The 20,205-nt window shown below is 56.7% G+C and overlaps 1 protein-coding gene across 2 annotated transcripts in view; it reads right to left on the bottom strand.

Moving 5' to 3' along the window:
- The window catches only part of CROCC (ciliary rootlet coiled-coil, rootletin), a 41,444-nt gene that overhangs the window by 5,730 nt on the left and 15,509 nt on the right, over positions 1-20,205 (bottom strand). Inside the window, exons 14-30 of one of the 2 annotated variants that reach the window (XM_035726996.1) lie at positions 19,227-19,409; positions 18,065-18,209; positions 17,246-17,392; positions 16,638-16,868; positions 15,689-15,882; positions 15,275-15,402; positions 13,976-14,145; positions 12,188-12,367; positions 11,242-11,394; positions 10,734-10,877; positions 10,078-10,316; positions 9,429-9,588; positions 7,819-7,986; positions 6,287-6,659; positions 858-1,027; positions 624-744; positions 195-358 (exon numbers count right to left, since the gene is read on the bottom strand). In XM_035726996.1, coding sequence (XP_035582889.1) covers positions 195-358; positions 624-744; positions 858-1,027; positions 6,287-6,659; positions 7,819-7,986; positions 9,429-9,588; positions 10,078-10,316; positions 10,734-10,877; positions 11,242-11,394; positions 12,188-12,367; positions 13,976-14,145; positions 15,275-15,402; positions 15,689-15,882; positions 16,638-16,868; positions 17,246-17,392; positions 18,065-18,209; positions 19,227-19,409 — 3,070 coding nt within the window. The remainder of the gene's footprint in view (positions 1-194; positions 359-623; positions 745-857; positions 1,028-6,286; positions 6,660-7,818; positions 7,987-9,428; positions 9,589-10,077; positions 10,317-10,733; positions 10,878-11,241; positions 11,395-12,187; positions 12,368-13,975; positions 14,146-15,274; positions 15,403-15,688; positions 15,883-16,637; positions 16,869-17,245; positions 17,393-18,064; positions 18,210-19,226; positions 19,410-20,205) is intronic. The other variant, XM_035726997.1, reaches the window with a different exon arrangement.

Here is a 20,205-nt window from a genome sequence, read left to right as displayed (position 1 = left end):
AAAGCCCAGACCTTTTCTTCTACGGCCTAGTGACTCCGAGGAGGAACAGGAGGGTGGAATCTGAATGGGCTTCCGGACGGAGTCACAGGCTGGCCACATTAGCGGGCGCTGTGACCCAGACAGACGGCAACAGAGAGGAGCACAGTCGGACCCACAGCCACCCCTGCCCCGGCTGGCCCTTAGCTCCCACCTACCTGGCTGGCCCGGAGCTCGATCTCCGTGGCCTGCAGGCTCCTCTCCAGGGTGGCCACCTGGTCCAGGGCAGCCCGGCGCTCCCGTTCGCTGCGGCGCACGCTCTCCTCCTGCTGCACCAGCTGCACCTGCACCCCGCTCAGCCGTCCATTCACGCCACGCCGGGCTGTAGCACCCCGGCCCCGTCAGGCCCGGCCAGGCCCCAAGAGGCCCGGCCTGCCCTCCACCCACCACAGGGCCCTCGAGGGTCTGCCGGTCTGGACACACGGAGTGGGGATTAGGGAGGGTCCCCCAAAGGAGACAGCCCCTCCAAGTCAGGTCATGGTGGCCAGGGCAGGGACTTTAGGAGCTGTTCAGGCCAATCCCACAGGTCCCGCTGCGGCTGCTAAGAGCACAGAGAACAGGGCAAGGACTCACAGGGTGACACTCACCTTCTTCACTGTCGGCCACAGCCTTCTGCAGCTGCCTCACCCGTGACGTCGCATTGTCCCTCTCGGCCTCCATCTCGGCCAGCTGGCGACTCAGGGTGCTCATCTGGGCCTGAAGCTCATCCTGAGGCCCCCAACGTCCGGGGAAAGGGAAGACCTCTGCTCTGACAACCCGCAGCGCCCTGCAGGGCCCTGGGCCACCCGGTTCCCTCTCCAGCTGCTCACACCCAGCCTCACCCGTTGTCTCTGGGCATTCCGCAGCTCCTGCAGGAATTCCCGGAGGGCCCCTCGCACTGCCTCGGGGTCCAGGTCTGGAGATGCCGGGGAGGTGGCAGGTCCTGGGGATGGTGGCTCAGACCCAGGGCTGCGTTCCAAGGGGCTGGGGCTGCTGAGCCCTTCACCACTTCCTAGGGGAGGAGATGTGCTTAGGGGTGCAGGAGCCCTGGCCTCTCCTGCCTGGAAGGGGCCTGCAGGCTCCTCGTACACCACCTCACCCACCCTGCTGCACCCAGCAGCTCGCATGAGCTTCCCGCTGCATACTGGGTCCCTCACCCTCTCGCTGAACCCTTCCCAGCCCCCACGGCCCTCAGAATAAAACCCAACATCCCGGCCATCACACAGAGGCCCTGCAGCTCACCCTAGCACAGCCCTCTCACCTTTTACAAGCTGTCCATTCCACATTACTCTCAGGTCCCCCTTCCAGCACCAGGGCCTTCATGCATGTTATTCCCTTCTCTCCTCATGGCTTCTCTCTGCCTGGCCCATTCCTTTAGGCCTGCTTCCCAGAGGTGTCCCTGACCCCAGGCTGGGTTGGGGTGAGCTCATCCCCCCCCCCACCACCATGAGGCTCCGAGATCTGCCTCCCCGCCCAGACCAGGAGCAATATGAGGGCTGCACCCCCCAGGGCCCAGTCCAAAGGTGGACACTCCACCCCCTCAACAACACTCCACCCCCTCGATGCTCCTGTGTGCCAGGTACTAGGCTCTCCTGACATCCTATTCCGCCTTCACAATTCTCTGAGAAGGAAGGACCAATGCCCCCCTGCACAGGCTGGACGGGCTAAGGGATTTGTTTGGTCTCAAAGCTGGGAAGATCCCGAGCTGAGATTGGGAACCAGATAGGCCTATTTCCAGGCCGAGAAATGAACTCAGCTTGAAGAGGTGGGAGGGGCAGTGCGTACAGAGACAGGGCGGCACCTGGAGGTCAACATCGGAACTGCAGGACAGGCGGTCAGCATCCTCTTGCCTGAGCCAAGTGACACCCAAGCTGCCCCACAGCTCCATCAGCACCCACAGGACCCAGGGCAGGACGTCTACCCACTGCCCCCAAGGGCCCCCACCCCCACAGAGTGAAGCTAGCATCTTCACAGTGTCCCCACGTCCTTACCTCCCACTCCTCCACACTTTGCTCCCCGCCCTCCAGCTGCTCTGTCACCTCTGCTGTTCCCCGGACAGGGGAACTGCCACTCAGGACCTTCCACTTGTCCTCAGAGTCTCTTCTACTTATCCTACCTCCAACCTACTTAGTGGGGCTCTCCATCTCCCACAAAAACACCCCAACCCCTGCCCTTGCTATATCGTTAAAAAGTTTCTTTACTGCAGGGCACCTGGGTGACTCAATCTATTGAGCGTCCAACTCTTGATTTCAGCTCAGGTCATGATCTTGGGGTCCTGGGATCAAGCCCCGAGTTGGGCTCCACACTCAGTGGGGAATCTGCTTAAAGATTCTCTCCCTCTCCCTATGCATGCTCTAAAATAAAGATAAATCTTAAAAAATATTTGTGATAAAATTTATATAACATACAATATGTCTTCCTAACCATCCTTTTTTAGGTTTTTAATTAACATTCATTAACGTTATACTTAATGGGGTCTGTGCATGTGTGTCTTAAGAAACCCCTTCCTGCCCTAAAGTCATAAAGATATTTTCCTATATTGTCTTTTAAAAGCTAGAGTTTTGTCGTTCACATTTAATCTTTAATCTACCTGAAATTGATGTTTACGTAAAATGTGATGTAAGGATCTTTTTCTCCCCCCCCCCCTTATGGATTCTCAATTATCCAAATACTATTTATTGGAAAGCCCATCACAGATCAAGCTTCCAGATTAGATCAGATGTCTTTAGACATATGGGTCTGGTCCTTGACTACTTGATCAATGGCTGTCTCAGCAGCACAGCGCCTGAAGTACCAAAGCTTTATATTAACTTTTATCTTTGGCAAGGCAAGCCCTGCCCCCACCCATCTAGTTCTTTTTCTTCAAGTGTGTGTTGGCTTTCTTAGCCTTTGTTTTTCCACTGAAGTTATAAAACTGGCTGGTCGAGTTTGACACACACAAAGTAAGGATTTTGACTGGAATAGCCTTGAATCTATAGATGAATTTGGAAGAACTGACAACTTTATAATAGTGGACTTCCTGATACACAAACATAGTATGTTTCTATTTAGGTTTCCTTTAATGTCTCTCAATAAAACTTATAGTTGTCTCCATAAAGGTCTTGTACATATTTTATTAGATTTTTAGAATTATTTTTTTTCCTTGCATAGTAGAACTTATCTGTAAAGTCATCTAGAGCTGGTGTTTTCTTTGGGGAAGAGAATTCTTAGTGCTAGTATACACGACATTTTATCATTTATGTTGTTGGCAATCTACCAACAAACGTTTTCTGCTTCCACTGACATAATAAAATATAATTTTTGTAGACTGATCTTGTTTCCAGCAAACTTACTAACGTTTCTTATTTGTTCTAACAATTTATTGTAGCTTCTCCTATATTTTCTACATAGAAAAATCATGTGATCTGTAAATAGTGGCAATTTTGTTTCTCCCTTCCTGAACCTTAATATATATTAATTCTATGTTTCTTACCATAGTGTACTGGCTAGGACCTCCAAGACTTCCAGTACAATATTAAATACAAGGGTTAAACGTCACATTTGCTATAGGGTTTTTTGTTTGTTTGTTTTTTAATTTTTTTTAAAGATTTTATTTATTTATTTGACAGAGAGAGACACAGCAAGAGAGGGAACACAAACAGGGTGAGTGGGAGAGGGAGAAGCAGGCTTCCCACGGAGCAGGGAGCCCGATACGGGTCTCGATCCTAGAACCCTGGGATCATGACCTGAGCCGAAGGCAGACGCTTAACGACTGAGCCACCCAGGCGCCCTGAGCTACAGGGTTCTGAAGACCTAGTTTATCAGTTAAGGAAAACTTTTTCTAGTTTTCCCAGAGTTTGGATCATAACTGGATATTGTATTTTATCAAATGCTTTTTCTGCATCTATTTTGATGGCCTTTCTAACCATCTTTAAGTGTATAGTGTAGTGGTATTACTTATATTCACACTGCTGTGTGACTGTCACCACTGTTTCCAAATCTTTTCCATCACCCTATTTTGGGTTGAACTATGTCCCCCCAAAACTAACAGGCTGAAGTTCTAACCCCTGGTACCTCAGATTGTGAATTTATTTGGGAGTAGGGTTGTTGCCAATGTAATTAGTTAAGACGAGGTCATAGTGGAGTAGGGTATGCCCCTACTCCAATATGATTATAATATAAAGGGGAAATTTGGACACACACACGAGAAGGCCATGTGAAGGCTAGAGTTCTGCCACAAGCCTAGGAACCACAGGCTGGAACAGATCCTTCCCTAGCGACTTCAGAGGCAGCACGGCCCTGCCAACAGCTTGATCTCAGCCTTCTGGCCTCCAGAACGGTGAGACACAAATTTCTGTTGCTTGGGGTACCTGGGTGGCTCAGTTGTTAAGCGTCTGCCTTCAGCTCAGGTCATGATCCCCAGGGTCCTGGGACTGAGGCCCGCATGGGGCTCCCTGCTCAGCGGGAAGCCTGCTTCTCCCTCTCCCACTCCCCCTGCTTGCGTTCCCTCTCTCGCTGTGTCTCTCTCTGTCAAATAAATAAATAAAATCTTAAAAAAAAAAAATCTGTTGCTTAAGACACTCAGTTTACAGTACTTTGTTTTGGCAGCCCCAAGCAAACTAACATGTACAACCTCAAACAGAAACTCTGTACCCACTAAAAGTAACTCCCAATTCTCCCTTCCCCCAGCCCCCAGGAACCCCTAATCCACTTTGTCTCTATAAAATATGGCTTTTCTAGGCATTTCATGTAAGTTGAATCATACTATATTTGTCCTTTTGTGACTGGCTTCTTTCACTTAGCATAATATTGTCAAGACTCATCCATGTTGTAACACGTGTCAGAATGTCAGTCTTTTTTTTTTTTTGAGAGAGAGAGAGAGAGAGAGAGAGAGAGAGAGAGAGAGTACAAGCTAGGGGGAGTGTGGCAGAGAAAGAGGGGAGAGAGGGACAGAGAGAATCCCAAGCAGACTCTGTGCTCAGCATGGGGCCTGACGCAGGGATCCATCTCATGAGCGTGAGATCATGACCTGAGCCAAAGTCAAGAGTCCAACACTTAACCGACTGAACCACCCAGGCGCCCCAGAATGCCATTGCTTTTTAAAGCTGAATAACATTCCTTTGTACGGATATACCACATTTTGTTTATCTATTCATCTGTCGATGGAGACACTGGTTGATTCCACTCTTTGGCTACTGTGAATAATGCTGCTATGGATGCTGGCATACACCTATCTGTTCCAACTCCCTTTTCAGTTCTTTTGGTCATACACCTAGAGGCTGAATTATTGGGGCACATGGTAATTCTAAATTTTCTGAGGAACTGCCAAGCTATCTTCTATAGCAGGGGTGCTGTTTTACATTCTCAGTAGCAACATCCCTTGATGCCCTTTTCCTTGCCGATTTTCCAGCACTTACTACCACCCAATACATTCTCTATTTCATTTATATACCGCATTTACAGTCTGCTGCTCCCATCCTGAACCTATAAACTCCGTAAGAGCAGAAATGCTAGTCAGTTTTGTCTACTGCTCCATTCAACTGTATTCAGCACATAGTAGGTGCTTAATAAATATTGAATAACTGAATGAATGTGATCCTGGGGCTAAATCTGTAGATTTGAAAAGGCAAGGACTCAATATCCCCTAGTGCATTGCCCGTGGTGCTAAGATGCTACAGGTTCTATTCTAGGCCCTAGGAATCAAGATTCTGTCAGGCTGAGACAAGGCGGGTGCTCTGGAAAGGCGTGCTCACACCCCCTGAAGCACAGGGCTGACCTTCCCAGGGTCATCCACAGGGCCTTGGGAGCAAATGGGACTAGAAGGATTTCTGAAGGAGTTGCTGGAAGGGCTCTTAGGCTGGGTGTGTATCTGTCTGGCTGTGATGTTGAGGGTCACAAGCCTAGTATGGAGGGGTGTCAAGGTAGGGGTGGGACACTGAGGAGGATGGGGTGCTGATGGGGAGAGGGTAAGCATCAATTCTATTAGATGGAGACTCAAAGACTCAGGGGAGTCAGGGGCCTTAAGAGGCAGCACCATCACCCCCTTGAAAATGAAGCAACCAAGGGAGCACGGATCAGCGAAGAGAAGGAACCTCGGCGGGCTCCCCAAAGGGAAGGAAAGCGATATGTGGGCGGGATTGAGGATCGTCGTCAAGGAGAGGTGCGGTCGGGCCAGCAGCAGGCTCTCAGGCGAAGCCGACCTAGATGGGGGCGTGGCCAGGGGCGGGGACTCCGCAAGACACGCCCCCTCCCACCGTTTCCCCCCTCCCCCTTCCCGCCGCACTCTGCTCACCTCCGGCTGGCGCGCTCCGGGCGGGGGAGCCGGGCGAGGGCAGCGGGGCCGGGCTTGGGGACCGCCCGAGGCCCAGGCCCCGACGCAGGGCTGAGCGCAGGCCGCCCAGCTGCGCCTCGGCCGCACGCCGCTGTGCCTCAACGCGGGCCAGCTCGGCCTCCAGGCCTTGCGCCCGGCCCTCGGCCGCGCTCAGCCGCAGCCCTAGGTCCGCGGCCTCGGCCCGCGCCGCCTCCAGCTTCAGCTCCAGGCTGCGGCCGTGGTCCAGCTGCTGCTTCTCGGCGCCGCGCGCCTCCTCCAGGGAGCCCAGCAGGCCTCGCTCGCGGGCCCGGAACTCGCCCTCTTGCTCCTGCAGCTTCCTCTGGGCCCCCTGGAGCTGGGGCAGACGACGCCCGGAGGTGGGGGTCAACAAGGCCGCCCCCAACCCGGCGCCCCATCTCGCAGGCCCAACCTGGAGCCCACCCCCCTCCAAGGCGGCTTGCACAACACTTGACTTTTAGTGGTCCCCACCCAGGCAGGACACGTGCAGGAACATCCAAGGGAGCGTGGGAGTTAACTACTAGAATTTGTTTTTTCTCTTCCTTCTGTGTGCGTGCCTTGTAATATACACAGTTTCTTAGTAATAAACTAACAGCCCACATAGATAGGACTTACCAGTGGCAGGCACTAAGTACTTTCCAAAAATCTCAACTCTAATTACCACTATGAATCATCTCTGTTTTACAAATGAAAAAACTGAGGCACACAACAGTTGCATAACTTAACGGGCTACTAAGTTGAGAGCCAGGATTCAAAGACAGGCACACTGACTCCAGAGGCTGTTTTTTTAACTATTAGGTTGCACTGCCTCTCAGTGCACATAATTTATCAATAAATCACACAACAGGGCATGTAGTAAAAAATTATTTTCTGATGGAGTGCATGGTCACACACACAGCCCTCTGGTTTAGAGAATAATTCAACCCTCATGGTCATCAGTTTCACCAGAAACCACCATTTATGGAGCACCTGGAAGCCAGGATCTATGCCAGACCCCCATCCCATGAATGCTCTGAAGCACGGAGAGGTCAGGTGACTTAGTCAAGGTCACACAGTAGATTTGCTACAGCGAAACAGCCAGAAAAGCAGAATGGAAAGAGTGCAGGCTTTGGAGTCAGACAGACCTGGGTGGCTATGCGACCTTGAGTAGATCCCTTGACCTCTCTGAGCCTAAGTGTCTGGGTATCTATGTAAAATGGGGCTAAATACACCTACCTCCCTGAGGCTGCTGGGAGATTCAAACCCGGTTATGTCTACAGAGCTTCCTCTCACCCCCCTCCACCCCTGCTAAACAGTTCTTGCAGTTGTTATTACTATTATGCCTGGGGAAGAATCTCAAAGAGTGGGGGAACAGGGACGAGTCCTAGGGAGTCATCTCTCAGAATGACTCTAGCACTGGAGTCCCCACCTACTTCTTGCTGGTGAGAGGAAGCACAGGGCACCCCAACTGTCTCCTAAGACCCTCCCCATCCACACAGCCCGCCCACCCAAGTTACCTCTTGCCGCATGGCCTCCAAGCTGGCCTCGCCCTTCAGCAGCTTCTGTCGGAGGCCCAGGGCCTCCCGCCGGCCCTCCTTTTCTGCCCGCTCGCCCAGTGTCAGGCGGCCCTGCACCTCCACCAGCTCCCGGCCCAGCCTGCCGTTCTCGCTGTCCAGCATCTTCATCTGTGAGAGAGAGTGGACACAGGGAGGACCTCGGACCCATTCTCAGCATCCACAGCCCCTTCTAGCCCAAGGTGTTAAGGGCCTTTACAACTCCGCCTCTATACCTTGCCCAGCCCGGGCCCAGGGAGCACTCAGGACCCACTGCTCTAGGGATACAAACATTGAACACCACCTCAAATCCAATGGGAACCTGCCCCAGATAACTTCACTGAGCTCCAGCCACGCCAGGGACCTGGGCACCAAGGACCTCCACTGACTGCCTCATCGTAACCACTCACCGTGGGGAGTGGTGGACCCCCATCCGAAGAGGAACTCTGGAGGGCAGGAAGCACAACTTCCCGGCCACCCTTCTCTCCAGGGATGCCTGGCTTTTATAGAGTACTTATCACACGTCCACCCCTGTTCTAAGCACTTCAATCGTATGAGCTTATTTCACCTTCGCACAACTCTATACGAGGCAGATGCTAACATTATCCTTATTTAACAGATGAGAGAACTGAAGTTCAGAGAAGAGAAGTGACTTGTCCAAAGTCACACAGCCCACAAGCAGCAGACTGGGAGTCGATCTCAGACAAGCGGAATGCAAAAGTATGTTCTAAGACCCCATTATCCCAGAGAAGCAGGTGGGGGGTGAGGCCCAGAGTGGGGAGAACACAGATCATGCTGTAGCATGCGAAGCCCCCAGCAAGAGCCTGGCGCACAAATATGACTTCCTTTCAGGGACTCCCGTGGTTTCTCGGAACTTCCACCCAACAGGAAGGGCCCTGAAGGGGTAGAGGGGGGCACTGGTGGGGGATGAAGAGAATCTGGTAGCCAGGCTGTGATAGCACTGGGCAAGGCAGAGCCAAGGAGCCCAGTGGGGCTGTCGTCTGTTCTGCAAGTCTTCTGGGAAGGCCTGAGCCAAGGATGGCTTTTGTATTTTTAAATTGTTGGAAATGGCTCGTTTTTAAATGGTTGGAAGAAAATCAAAGAAGAACGACATTTCTCACACGGAAAAATGATATAAAACTCGAATTTCGGTGTCCATACACAAAGTCGGAATGGAACACATGCCCACGCAGTACCGTGGGGCTGCTTTCTCGCTTTGTAGTTATGCCAACTGTGTGGCCTGCAATGGCAGAATGCCAGAAATATCTACTGTTGGGCTCTGCAAAAAATGTTCACCCACTCCTCATCCACCTCACTGGGTCTTCTTGTTCAAAAACTCCTTTGAGATGTGGACAAAGCTCCAGACCCTCTCCTGGGAGAAATGTGAATTAGACTACGTACACAAATGTGTACACACACACCCCCAACGCACACACACTTCCACACACAGTTTCAGGGGTTCTTAAGTTGGCAAGCTTTGTTAAAGGTCAAGGCCCTGGTTTTACAGATGCGGGGGCCCAGGCGCCACAAAAGGGGGTGCTCCTGGTCCAGCAGCCAGTGCCCAGGGAGGGTACCTGCCGCCGGAGCTCCTGCAGCTCCCTGCGGGCCTCCAGCCGAGAACGTTCCACCTCCTGCAGCCCAGCCCGCAGCTCCTCAGCCTCCTTGCCCATGGCCACCCGTGCCTCCGCGAGGAGCACCAGTTTCTGCTCCTTGTCCTCATTAGCGAGCTTCAGGCTGGAGCGGGGAGGAGGCAGAGGTCAGAGGTGGCCACAAGTCCCAGGAAGAGTACAGTGTGTGGATCTACACAGAGGCTGTTCCCCTAATCCCTCGAGTGGGTCTGGCCGGCTCGTGGCCTACAGGTGCCCGGAGTGCTACTTGCCCATGTGGCCCCTCCTGAGCTATGTGCTGGTGGGCCGGGGGCCAGGCCCAAGGCCACAAGAGGCAGACCAGCGACTCCAAGGTTGGGGCTAGTCTCTGGGACGACACCAGCAGGTGGGGTCAGAGTCTGGACCCAACCTTGCCTTCCGCTACCCTTCCCTTTCTTTCAGATAGGAAAATCACCTAAAACCACCCAAGTGCCCAGCTGTGGTTCAAGGGCAAAGACTCCCCATCAGTGTTATCGCCCCAGAACCGTAGGGGTGAAGTTAGCTTCCAGGGACCAGACCCAGTGTGAAGGACGGGCTCGGTGAAGGACTCGGGGCTGGTCCCCTCACGTTGCCCCACCTGATCCGTTCGCTCTCGGCCTTCTTCACGGCTGCCCTCAGCTCCTCGTTGGACCGCCGCAGGGCCTCGCGCTCCCGGACACCTTCGTTCAGGCTGCGCCGAAGCTCGCTGGCCTCCTGGCGCTGGGCCTCATGGCCATCCTGACCCTCACGCACCTGGCGCTGGGCCTCCAGCAGCCCCCGCCGCAGCCCGTCCCGGGCATCCTCCAGCAGGCGCAGCTGCGTCCGAAGTTCTTCTGCCTGGGAGGGTGGCAGGTTGTCATGGGACAGGGTACAGGCCCCACTCCAGCTGGGACTTGGCAGAAACCAGCCCACACCCACGTCCCTGGCCCCTCGCTCTGCAGCAACTCCGACCACACGTATGAATTCTGATTTGGGGCAAAGCACGCTGCAGTTAGCGGTGTCTGGGCCTGAAATAATCACCCACCGGGATCTTTCTATGGAGGGACCCCAAGAGGGCAGGGACCCCACCAGTGCCCTGAGTCCCACATGTACACCACCAGGCCTCCGTAAATGCTACGGCCTCCTTTCTGCATTGGCCGTTCATTTGTTCTCACATGCTGGGACAAATCTTACACTCTTCTGGACCCTAGCAGGCCAGGCCCCAGCAGCACTTAGTGCGCTGCCTGGAAAGGGGGGGGGGGGGGGACAGCTCACCTCGCGCGCAGAGGATTGCCGCTGCCTGTCCAGGTTTCGGGCCTGTTCTTGCAGCCTCTTCGTCTCCTGGGCGTGGGCAGCAGCAGCCTCCTCAAGCTGGGCCCGCAGGTCCCGCAGCTCAGACGTCAGGGCGTTCACGGTGCTCTGGGACAGGTGGGCTCCCTCAGACTTGGTGCCACCGCACCCCTCCCCTGGCTGTTCCCAGTGGGGCCAGCTCAGCTGTCCACCTTCAGCTCCAAATACGGCCCTTCCCTTCCTGCTGCCCGGCCGGGCCCGTCTGCTGGTCCCCTGCTGCCCAGTGAATGCTGTCCCCATAGCTGCTATCACTCTCGGGCTAGGAATCACCGGGCAGAGCTCTGCCACCTCCCTCTGACGGGGGCTCCCCAGGAAGGGCTGAAGCTGCCCCCACAGCCCGGAGGCTTCCCCAGGGCAGAGCCATGCCCCCCACCCCTTAGAAAGGGGGCCCCTCCAGACAGGGTTGTGCCTCCCAGCTCAGACAGGGGCCCACCTGCATGGCCTGCCCTACCCGGTCCTGCTCCTGCCGGCTCTGAGCGTCTCTCTTCTGCCGTTCCATCTCTAGGGAGATGGCAGACAGGCTGTGCTGTGTGCCCATCAACTTCTCTGACAGTGCTGTCTTCTCTGACTCCTTCAGGGACAGGGCCTGGGCAGAGGCAGGGAGCAAAGGGGCATGGGGACTTGGTTGGTCATGGGGGCATGCTCAGGCCTTTCCCCCACCCTGCCCTGGGAAATGTGCCCACTGGGGGTTCAGTACCTTGTCTGGGTCACCACAGGTGGACCCGGGGCAGCAGTGCAGACTTACCCCTTCTATGGCCCCAGAAATGACTCACCTCCTCTGTAGCCCCAGAAAAGGGCACAAGAGCCGTAACAGTAAGTCTGGACATGGACGCAACTTAGAAATCTCACTAACTTGCCACAACAATCCTTGCCCTTCATTATTTCCCTTTTACAGATGATGAAACGGACTCAAGAGTAAAGTGAGTTGCTCAGGGGGACACGGTTAATGAGGAGATGGACGCAGTCCAGCCTGACTCCATGACGTTATGGGAAAGTCAGGAGTTAGCTCTCTTGAGGAGGGTCCGCTGATACACGTGGGCATCACGGGGGCTGCTCAGAAGGCAGTCCTGGGGGCACCCTGGCTAGCTCGCAGTGGCAGAAGGGATGGCGGACTGTGGGTCCGCTTTCCTGGACCCGATGCTCACGGTGTCATGAACGCGATGCCACTCAGTGAGTTCCCACCACACACCAGGCATGGCTCGCTGAACATGGGTCTCAGCAACGCTTCACACACGCCCCTTGAGCCCCTCCCCCATTCCTGCGGGGGAGGGCACTGAGACCCAGAGAGGAACTCCTAGCTGCTGGGTGGCTGAGCAGGGACCGGCCCCGGGACACGGGCTCCTCAGGCAGCAGCAGAGGCCACACCAGGGCTCACGAACCTGCTGCTTCTCGCTCTCGGCCAGGAGGAGGCCCTCATCCCGCTCCTGCTGCAGCGCGGCGATCTCTTCGCTCAGCTCTTCCTTCTCAGCCTCCAGTCGTGCCAGCAGCTCTTCCCGCTCCCGCTGCAGCTGACTCTGCAGCTGGGCCCGCGAGGCCTCCAGCTCCTGCCAGGCCGCCTCCTGCGGGCCAGGCCCGGGCACCAGTGACCCACGAGGCTGGGCCCCGGCAGCCCCTCACCTGCCTCAGGACAGCAAGAGCCACTTGTAGCCCAGACCCCGAGGGGCAGGGCAGGTGACTGGGTAACTACAAGGTGGGGTGAGTGATCGGGGCTGTGACGGGGACACGCCAGGGCTGTGCAAGCCCCAGGGAGTGGCAGCCGCCTGGCCTGGGGGTCAGAGAACATTTCCCAACGGAGAGACGGGCAGCAGTCAGCCAGGTCAAGAGAGAAAACAAACAGAACCCCAGGCCCAGAGTCCAGCCCCAGAGATGGCCTGGAGGGTAGAGAGAACCTGACACACTATACTTAAGGGCCCCGGAGCTTCCACTACGAGGGGACACGGTGAGCAAAGGAACCAAAGTCACAGGCAACAGCCAGGCCAGACCAGGCCCTGTGGGCTGCAGGGACGGCTCGGCTGATTCTGAGAACAGTCAGGGCATCAGGGAGCCTCAAGTCAGGGTGACAAGGAGTAAGCCGAATTTGGGGCTAAGGAGTTGTTCAAAGCTATGGAAGAGGGATGGGGATAGGGGCTCGGGTAGAGAGGAGCTGGGTGGGCTGCGAGGGATGAAGGGGGCCTGGGGAGGGCAAAATAGCTGGACAGAAGAGTACAGATTTGGTCACGTGAAGAAGCCAAGTCAGAAGGTGCAGGAGGGGTTAGAGAGGACACAGGAGTGTGGCTTCCTAGGGGGTGGGTGGGGGGGGGTGGGTAGAACCCACAGGGAAAGAAAGGCCCCCTCGGGGTCCCAGGCAGGTACCGGCCCCACACTAGGCCCTAGCAACTTTGTGAAAAGGAGGCACAAGTGCTTCTTCTTCGAAGGCTTTGCTCCACCTGCTGGAGAAGTGAGATACTATCTACCCAAATCCAGGAAGACTACATGGGGGACGTGGCCCTCCACTGGTCATAAAGGACAGCCTGAACCTCTGTCGGAGGCAGCCCTGTCCAACATGGGTGACTCGGGTGCCCTGCCCTGAGGCCTGCTCTGGACTGTGTCTCAGGGCCATAATAATCGTGGAGCACTTTTGAAGGGCCAGTCATTATGCTAAACCCCCTGTACGGATTATCTCACCTCATCCTCACAATACTCTGTAGTACCGTCCCCACTGTAACAGACGGGGAAATGAAGGCCCTTTAGGTAACCTAACCAGGACGTGGCCAAGATCAGGTCCAAAGCCAGGCAATGAAATTCTAGAACCAGTGTGTTCTTAGATAGCTCTGTTCTGTCTTCTAGTAACCTGGCTCTATGCCTTTCCAGAGTGGTCTTTCATATGCAGACAGCACTTCTTAGCAAATGAAAATGCATTCCTACTATACGTTAGGTCAGCATTTCCCAAATGTGGCTGTGGATCCCCTGCATCAGGATCACCAGGGCTGAACCGGATTTGGGGCCTGGGAAACTGCACGTTTGATAAAGCACACCCAGTGGATTCTCTCAGCTGCCCTTAGGGGAACAGAGATGAAGTTCCATTTCACAGATTTGGAGACTGATGCGGAGTGAGAAGGATGAGTGCTCTGAGGTCACAGAGGAGACACTGGTTCAGAGCCCTGCCTGCCCCAACCAGCTGCCCGAACCTTCTCTCGCTGGAGTTGTTGCAAATCCTCCTCGTGGGCCGCCCGCTGCTCCCGCAGAGAGGCCTGGGCCTCCCGCTCAGCCTGCACCAGCTTCTGGGCCATGAGCTCCTTGTCCAGAGCTGCCTTCTCCTCTGCAGTTGTCATCTGTTGCCGTAGGCCCGCCAGCTCCCCTGCACAGGAGGGATGGGAGGAGGGGAGAGGCTTGGGTCAGAACCTCCCCATGGGCCAGCAGACTCAAACCACATGAGCCATGTGGGCAAAATCCCAGAGGGGAGAGGGCCCACCTGGGATCTAGGCTGAGTTCCCTTGGAGAAGCTTCTTGCCCTCCCTAGGCCTTTTTCCCCATCTGCCACATGATTCCATTGGCCCTGTCCCCCTCCCTATCTAGCTGGAATGGCATCAAAGGAATGAAATGACATGAGGAAGACCCCCTCAATGGGGAGGTTAGCAAAATATAACCACCCCCGTTATGGACTGAATGCTTATGAGGGGTCAAACTCTTGGCCGAGCACATGAGAGATCTACTCTCACTGCAGCTTCAGGTTAACACACAGATAGCTTACCTCATGCCCAATCTGCAGAGGAGGAAATGGAGGCCCAGAGGAGACAGGTAATTCCCCAAAGCTGCACCGCTTTCCATAAAGCATCTCTTCTACTGACTGATTGCTATAAACATGCTCGGTGGGCTGTCAGCACTAATGGACGTGACCATGGGGAAGCTGCACCCCACTGTGGGCAATCTAAAAACCATCTCCTGGGTCGGAAGCCCGCCAGAGACTCTTTCAGCATTTCCCTTCCTGCTTCTGTCTGGCTCAGGTAGATATGGACGGGAAAGTTAATTTTCATGGCCCAAGTAGATGCCTAGTCCACACTTGTTGAGCAAGAGGAACCCCTGAGTTCAGACGCTGGGCAGGGAACGTGGAGGGCAGCAGGGCTGAGAGTCCATGGCTCTACAGAGAACTCAGACCTCTCTAAGTGCCCTGGTGACGAGAAACAGCCGCCGCTGGACGCCAAGCCCCGTGCCAATGTCTTCACGTGCTTTTCTCGCCTCATCCTGGCAACAGCCTTAGAAGGTGAGTGTTATAACCTCTAACTGTCAGATGAGGAACTGGTGGCCCAGAGAGGGAAGGGGCTTCCCCGAGAAAGCTCGGAGCTAAGTGGCAGCAACAGGATCAGAACTCAAGCCAGCCAGACTCCAAAGCCAGTGTTCCCAACTTCCAGAGACCCCAGGACCCGGCAGGTTACAGCCTGGGCTAGAGCCTGGCGTTCCCCACCCCCAGCCCAGGCCACCCCCCATACCAGTCAGGGCTTCCTTGGCCAGCAGCAGGGCCTGCCCGTCGGCTTCCAGTTGCTCTCGGCGGGCCTCAAGCTGCACCAGCTGCCGCTGCACCTCGAACAGGCTGCTCTCCAGGGCTTCCTTCTCCAGGCTGCAGCACACGCAACCCCTGAGGCCTTGGGACTCAGCCTCCCGGGGCCCCAGGAAACTGTGACTCTCAGGGTGCGGCCAGCCGTGGGCCAAGTGCTGGCCTACCTGCTCAGCCAGGCCCACGCTCCCTGGGGAAGCCGGGGCCCTAGCTAGGACATATTGGCCAGCCTGGCTCCTAAGTAACCGTTCCCGTGGACCAATTCCAGGGTGTGGCTGGTCACAGTGTGGCCCCGGGCAGACCCCACCCCCCCCCCCAGGGTGGGCTGGGCAGAGCCCAAGGGCCTTACCGTAAGCGAGTGGCCTCCTCCGACAGGGTCCGGCCTTCTCGCTCCGCTGCCGCCAACTGCACTGCCAGGCCGGCCCGCTCCTTGGCCAGCGCCTCCTTCTCCCGGGCTGCCCGCTCCAGCGCCTCTGCCTGCCGCTGCGTCTCCCTCCGTGCCCGCTCCAGCTCCTGTTCCCTCCCGCTCAGCTGCCGGGACAGCTGGCCCCCGGCCCGGGCACCGTGAGCACCACTCCCCGAATCTCCCAGCTGCTCACCAAGCAGCACCCCAGCCCCGAGCCAGGCCAGCGGGAGACCTGGGGTAAAGCTCAGGTTCTGCCCTGATGTGCTATGTGTGCTTGGGGCAAATCACAGCCTTCTCTGGGCCTGCAATGTACACGCGTACAAAAATAGGTAAGCGTCCTCACGCAGTCTGGGGAGTAACCTTCTGGAGGAGCTGAATATACAAAACAGACTCGGAGTGGAGACCTGGAGCCCTGCTCCCTGTGCCCCATGGCCCTTCCCCTAGAGCCCCTTCCCAGGAACCTGGGCCCTCCACAGCACAGACACTGTATAAAGGTCCCTGGATCCCTAAAGGCCTGAGGTGCCTTCCAGCTGTGTTCTAAAAAGGCTAAGATTCCAATTCGAAAAATTCTCTATCTGGGATCATATCGTGAATTTTTACTGTGTGGTGAGTCCTCCATCTACCAAGTGCCTACACGGTGTACTCTTCAGAACAATCCTTTGTGATAAGAACTCTTAGCCCCGTGTTACAGAGGGGGCAACTGAGGCATCGGGAGGTTGGATAGCTTGCCCAAGGCTCCCAGCTAGCAAAGGGAGGGCTGGATTTAAACCCAGAATCAGGCTCCTAGGCCTGGGAGTTAGGCCAGGACCAGATGCAGGGGGCTGGGGGCCTGAAAGCCCCTCCCACCTGCTCCCCCTCACCCCCCCCCCCAACCCCGGGCCCAGACACCCACCTGGCTCAGCTGCTCCTGCAGCCGGCAGCGCTCCTGGCGCAGCGTGGGAAGCTGGTGCTCCAGCGCCTCCCGGGCCTGCTCTGCCACCCGCAGGGAGCCCTCCAGGCCCTGCTGCTCCACCTCCTGCTCCAGCCGCAGCTGCTCCAGCCGCTCCTGCTCCTCCCGCGCCAAGGAGGCCTCCTGTTCCACCTGCCGCTGCCTGCCCAGCAGTGCTGCCTTCTCCTCTTCTAGCTGCGGCGGCCGGGTGGAGGCAGAAGGAGCGGGTCGGCCCAGCCCCTCCACCTGCGGAAGGGGGCCCCACCCCGGACCAAGGATGCGCCCCCTCCTCTCCACCCAGCCACCCATCACAGACAGCCCAGGGGAGGCCCCCTGAGGGTAAGGGCGGTCCCTTGGGCGTGTGGACACTGAGGAGGGGGCAGTAGAGAGGAGGGCCCGTGGAGCTTCTTTCTCTCGGACACAGATGGAGTCAGAACGGAACAGCAGAGACAGAAAGCGGGGCAGAGGCCAGGACGGGTGCAGGGCTACAGGGGTACGGGGAGGTAAGCCCCGACGCAGGGGGTGGCGAATAAAGGGGGCGAGGCAGGGGGGCCCGCCGGCACCCGGCGTACCTGGGCGACAAGGCGGTTCAGACCCAGCTTGTCCTGCGCGAGGCTCTCGTTGAGGGCGCTCAGCTTGGACAAGGAGTCCCGCAGAGAGGCCTCCTCCGCTCTCAGCTTGGTCACGGAGAGCTCGAGCTCCACGCGGCCGGCCTCCGCCTGCGGGGCCGGGGCGGCCAGGGAGGGCCAGAGGGGAGAGACAGACAAAGAAGGAAGCCGGAGAGGGGCGAGAACAGACGTGCAGAGACACGGAGAAGGAGGAGAGATGGAGGCAGGAACATGGGGAGAAACGAGAGGCAGAGAGACGGGCCCCTCCGAGATGGTGGGGTGGGAGGTGAGAGAAGACCCAACGTGAGACAGAAAACCAGTGCGGAAGGCCTGCTGCCTTCGAAGCTACTCAAAAGAAGCCGCACACGGCAGAGCTGTGCGGGAGCAGGTGAACCCCAGCTCGTGCAGGGCAGGGGCAGGGGCAGAGGGTCCCGCGGAGTGGGGTCTGGGGGGGGGCACTGCTCGGGGTCCAGACTACAGGGGTGAGGCAGGCACCCGTCAAGGACGGCGCCCCCAGCTCTCACAGTCCCCAGGACCAGAGATGGGACAGGAAGACCTGAACGACAGGGCAGTGCCCCAGGAGCATCCAGAAAGGCAAGGATAGGACCACTAATAGAGGTCAGTTCACTTATGGCTGGGGTCAGAGGTCAGCCTGTGGTCCAGGCAGAAGGGACAGAGGCTCAGAGACCAACCTGACGCAGGGGTCAGTCTGTGGCCAGAGTGAGAAGGCCTGGGGCCTAGGGGAGAGGTAGGTTTGCGGCTGTGCGGCACCCAGGGTCCCACCTTGGTCAGCGCGTCAGCCACCTCGGCCTTCTCAGCCTGTAGCATGTCCTGCTGCAGCGTGGCACAGCTCAGGGCCTCCCTCACCTCCACCAGCTCCTTCGCTAGCCCTGAGCGCTTCGCCTCCAGGCGCTCTAGCTGTCTGTGGCTGTGGGAGAGAAGGTGTGGGCCTGGCCTGAGACAGGAGCCCTGGAGGCCAGAGCCTCACTCACAAGAACAGCCAAGCCCTCTGCTTTGGGCTCTGTGACTCTGGGCCTCCGTTTTCACATCTGCAAAATGGGGTAACAGCTGCTTTCACGAAGTTGTTATAAGGATACGTGACCTACTGAACATGAAGTACTTAATACAGTGCCTGACACACCTCCCCAACAGCTGCAGAAACATGAGTAACACCCACTAGCCCAACATACTAAACACCACCGTGACTTATGCCTCAGAGGAGAAAGTAGTGCAGTGGTTAAGAGGTTAACTCTGAAGGCAGAATGCCTGGGCTCTTCTAACTAGCTGTGTGACCTCGGTCAAATTACACGACCCTTCTGTGCCTCAGTTTCACCATCCACAAAATGGGGATAGTGACAGGTCCTACATCACAGAGTTACCATGAGGGCTGAACAGGAGAATGTCAGTGCTTAAAATGGCGTTGGCACTTCGTAATATTATCATCAATACTACTACTGTGGCTTTCCATTTAAAAAATAATATGGGGCGCCTGCGTGGCTCAGTTGGTTGGGCGACTGCCTTCGGCTCAGGTCATGATCCTGGAGTCCCAGGATCGAGTCCCGCATCGGGCTCCCTGCTCGGCGGGGAGCCTGCTTCTCCCTCTGACCCTCTTCCCTCTCGCACTGTCTCTCATTCTCTCTCTCTCTCTCTCAAATAAATAAATAAATAATATGAATATGAATATTACTACTGTCATTTTAATTCTTGTCGTTGTCACCACCCACACTCCTACCTCATAGCAGTCCTCTGATCCCAGGGGTGTGACTCTACCTCCCTGAGCCCATTTCGTGAAATGGGGCTGGTTGGAAGACCCTACCTCAGAGCAGTGCCGTGAAGATTCCTCAAGATGGTGGGAGGCGTGGGTCCTCCGTGGCCCCCAGGGCTACCGACGGGAGCCCCAAGGTCCATTTCAGCGGCCGTGGCAGGGAGACCAGAAGCCACTCACCTGCGCTCCAGCTCCCTGCGAGTCTGCACGCTGTCCTGCACCCTGTCCTCCCGTTCCTCCTCCAGCTGGTCCCTCTGGCGCCTCAGCTCCTCGTGGGCCGCCTGCAGCTTCTCCCGCTCCTGCTGTAGCTCCTCGGCCTGCTGCTGGGCCGCCTGCAGGCTGCAGGCCAGGCCGTCCTTCTCCCTGCAGGATGAGAGGAAGGGGCGCTGAAGGGGATGCTGGGGCTGCTCTCCCCAGGGAAGAAGGCCATGCCACTGTCCTAGCTGGAGCCACATCCTCCGACCTCTAAGGCACCTGCCTCCAGGGAGCCTTCGCTGCCTCCATCCACGGGTGACTCACTTCCTCCACATCTCCCTGGAGGCAACTTTCCCCAGGGAGGACACCCAGCCTTCCTTCTCCCCCAGCCCACCCGCTCGGAGGCCCAGTGGGATGGACGGAGGCCCTGGCATTATTTCCAACCACCCCACCAGGTCCAGGAGGCCAGGCTAGGCTCCTGGGACACGCAGGAGATGCCCCTACAGCACCCCGAGCCCCTCAATTCTGGAAGACAGAGCTGGGTGTGCCCAGATGCCACACTTCCTGCTGCACAGGCCAGCAGCACGTGGGAGCTGGCAGGGGAGGGAGGGGGCAGCAACTGGAGATTTTCAGAGTGCTGCCTTCTCCCCCAGTTCCAGCAGTCACCGCAAAGCGGGGGTGGGGGGGAGTGTGTCTGTCACCCCTCCTTCCGAGCCAGCTGGGGCTGATCACTGGCATTGCCTCCACGGCCCCACCTCTTCACTCGAAGTGGCAGGCCGAATGTGTACTAGATGCCAAGGCCGGCAGGAGGTGGGAAAAACCATACAACACGACATTAAGTAAAAACAGCACAATGCAAAGGGGTGCCTGGGCGGCTCAGTAGGTGAAGTGGCTGCCTTCGGCTCAGGTCATGATCTCAGGGTCCTGGGATCAAGCCCCGCATCGGGCTCCCTGCTCAGCGGGA

The sequence above is a fragment of the Zalophus californianus genome, chromosome 4 (genome assembly GCF_009762305.2).
Source record: "Zalophus californianus isolate mZalCal1 chromosome 4, mZalCal1.pri.v2, whole genome shotgun sequence".
Lineage (NCBI taxonomy): Eukaryota > Metazoa > Chordata > Mammalia > Carnivora > Otariidae > Zalophus > Zalophus californianus.
The sequence above is the reverse complement of the archived record's forward strand: the minus strand, read 5'-3'. Positions and strand labels throughout refer to the sequence as shown.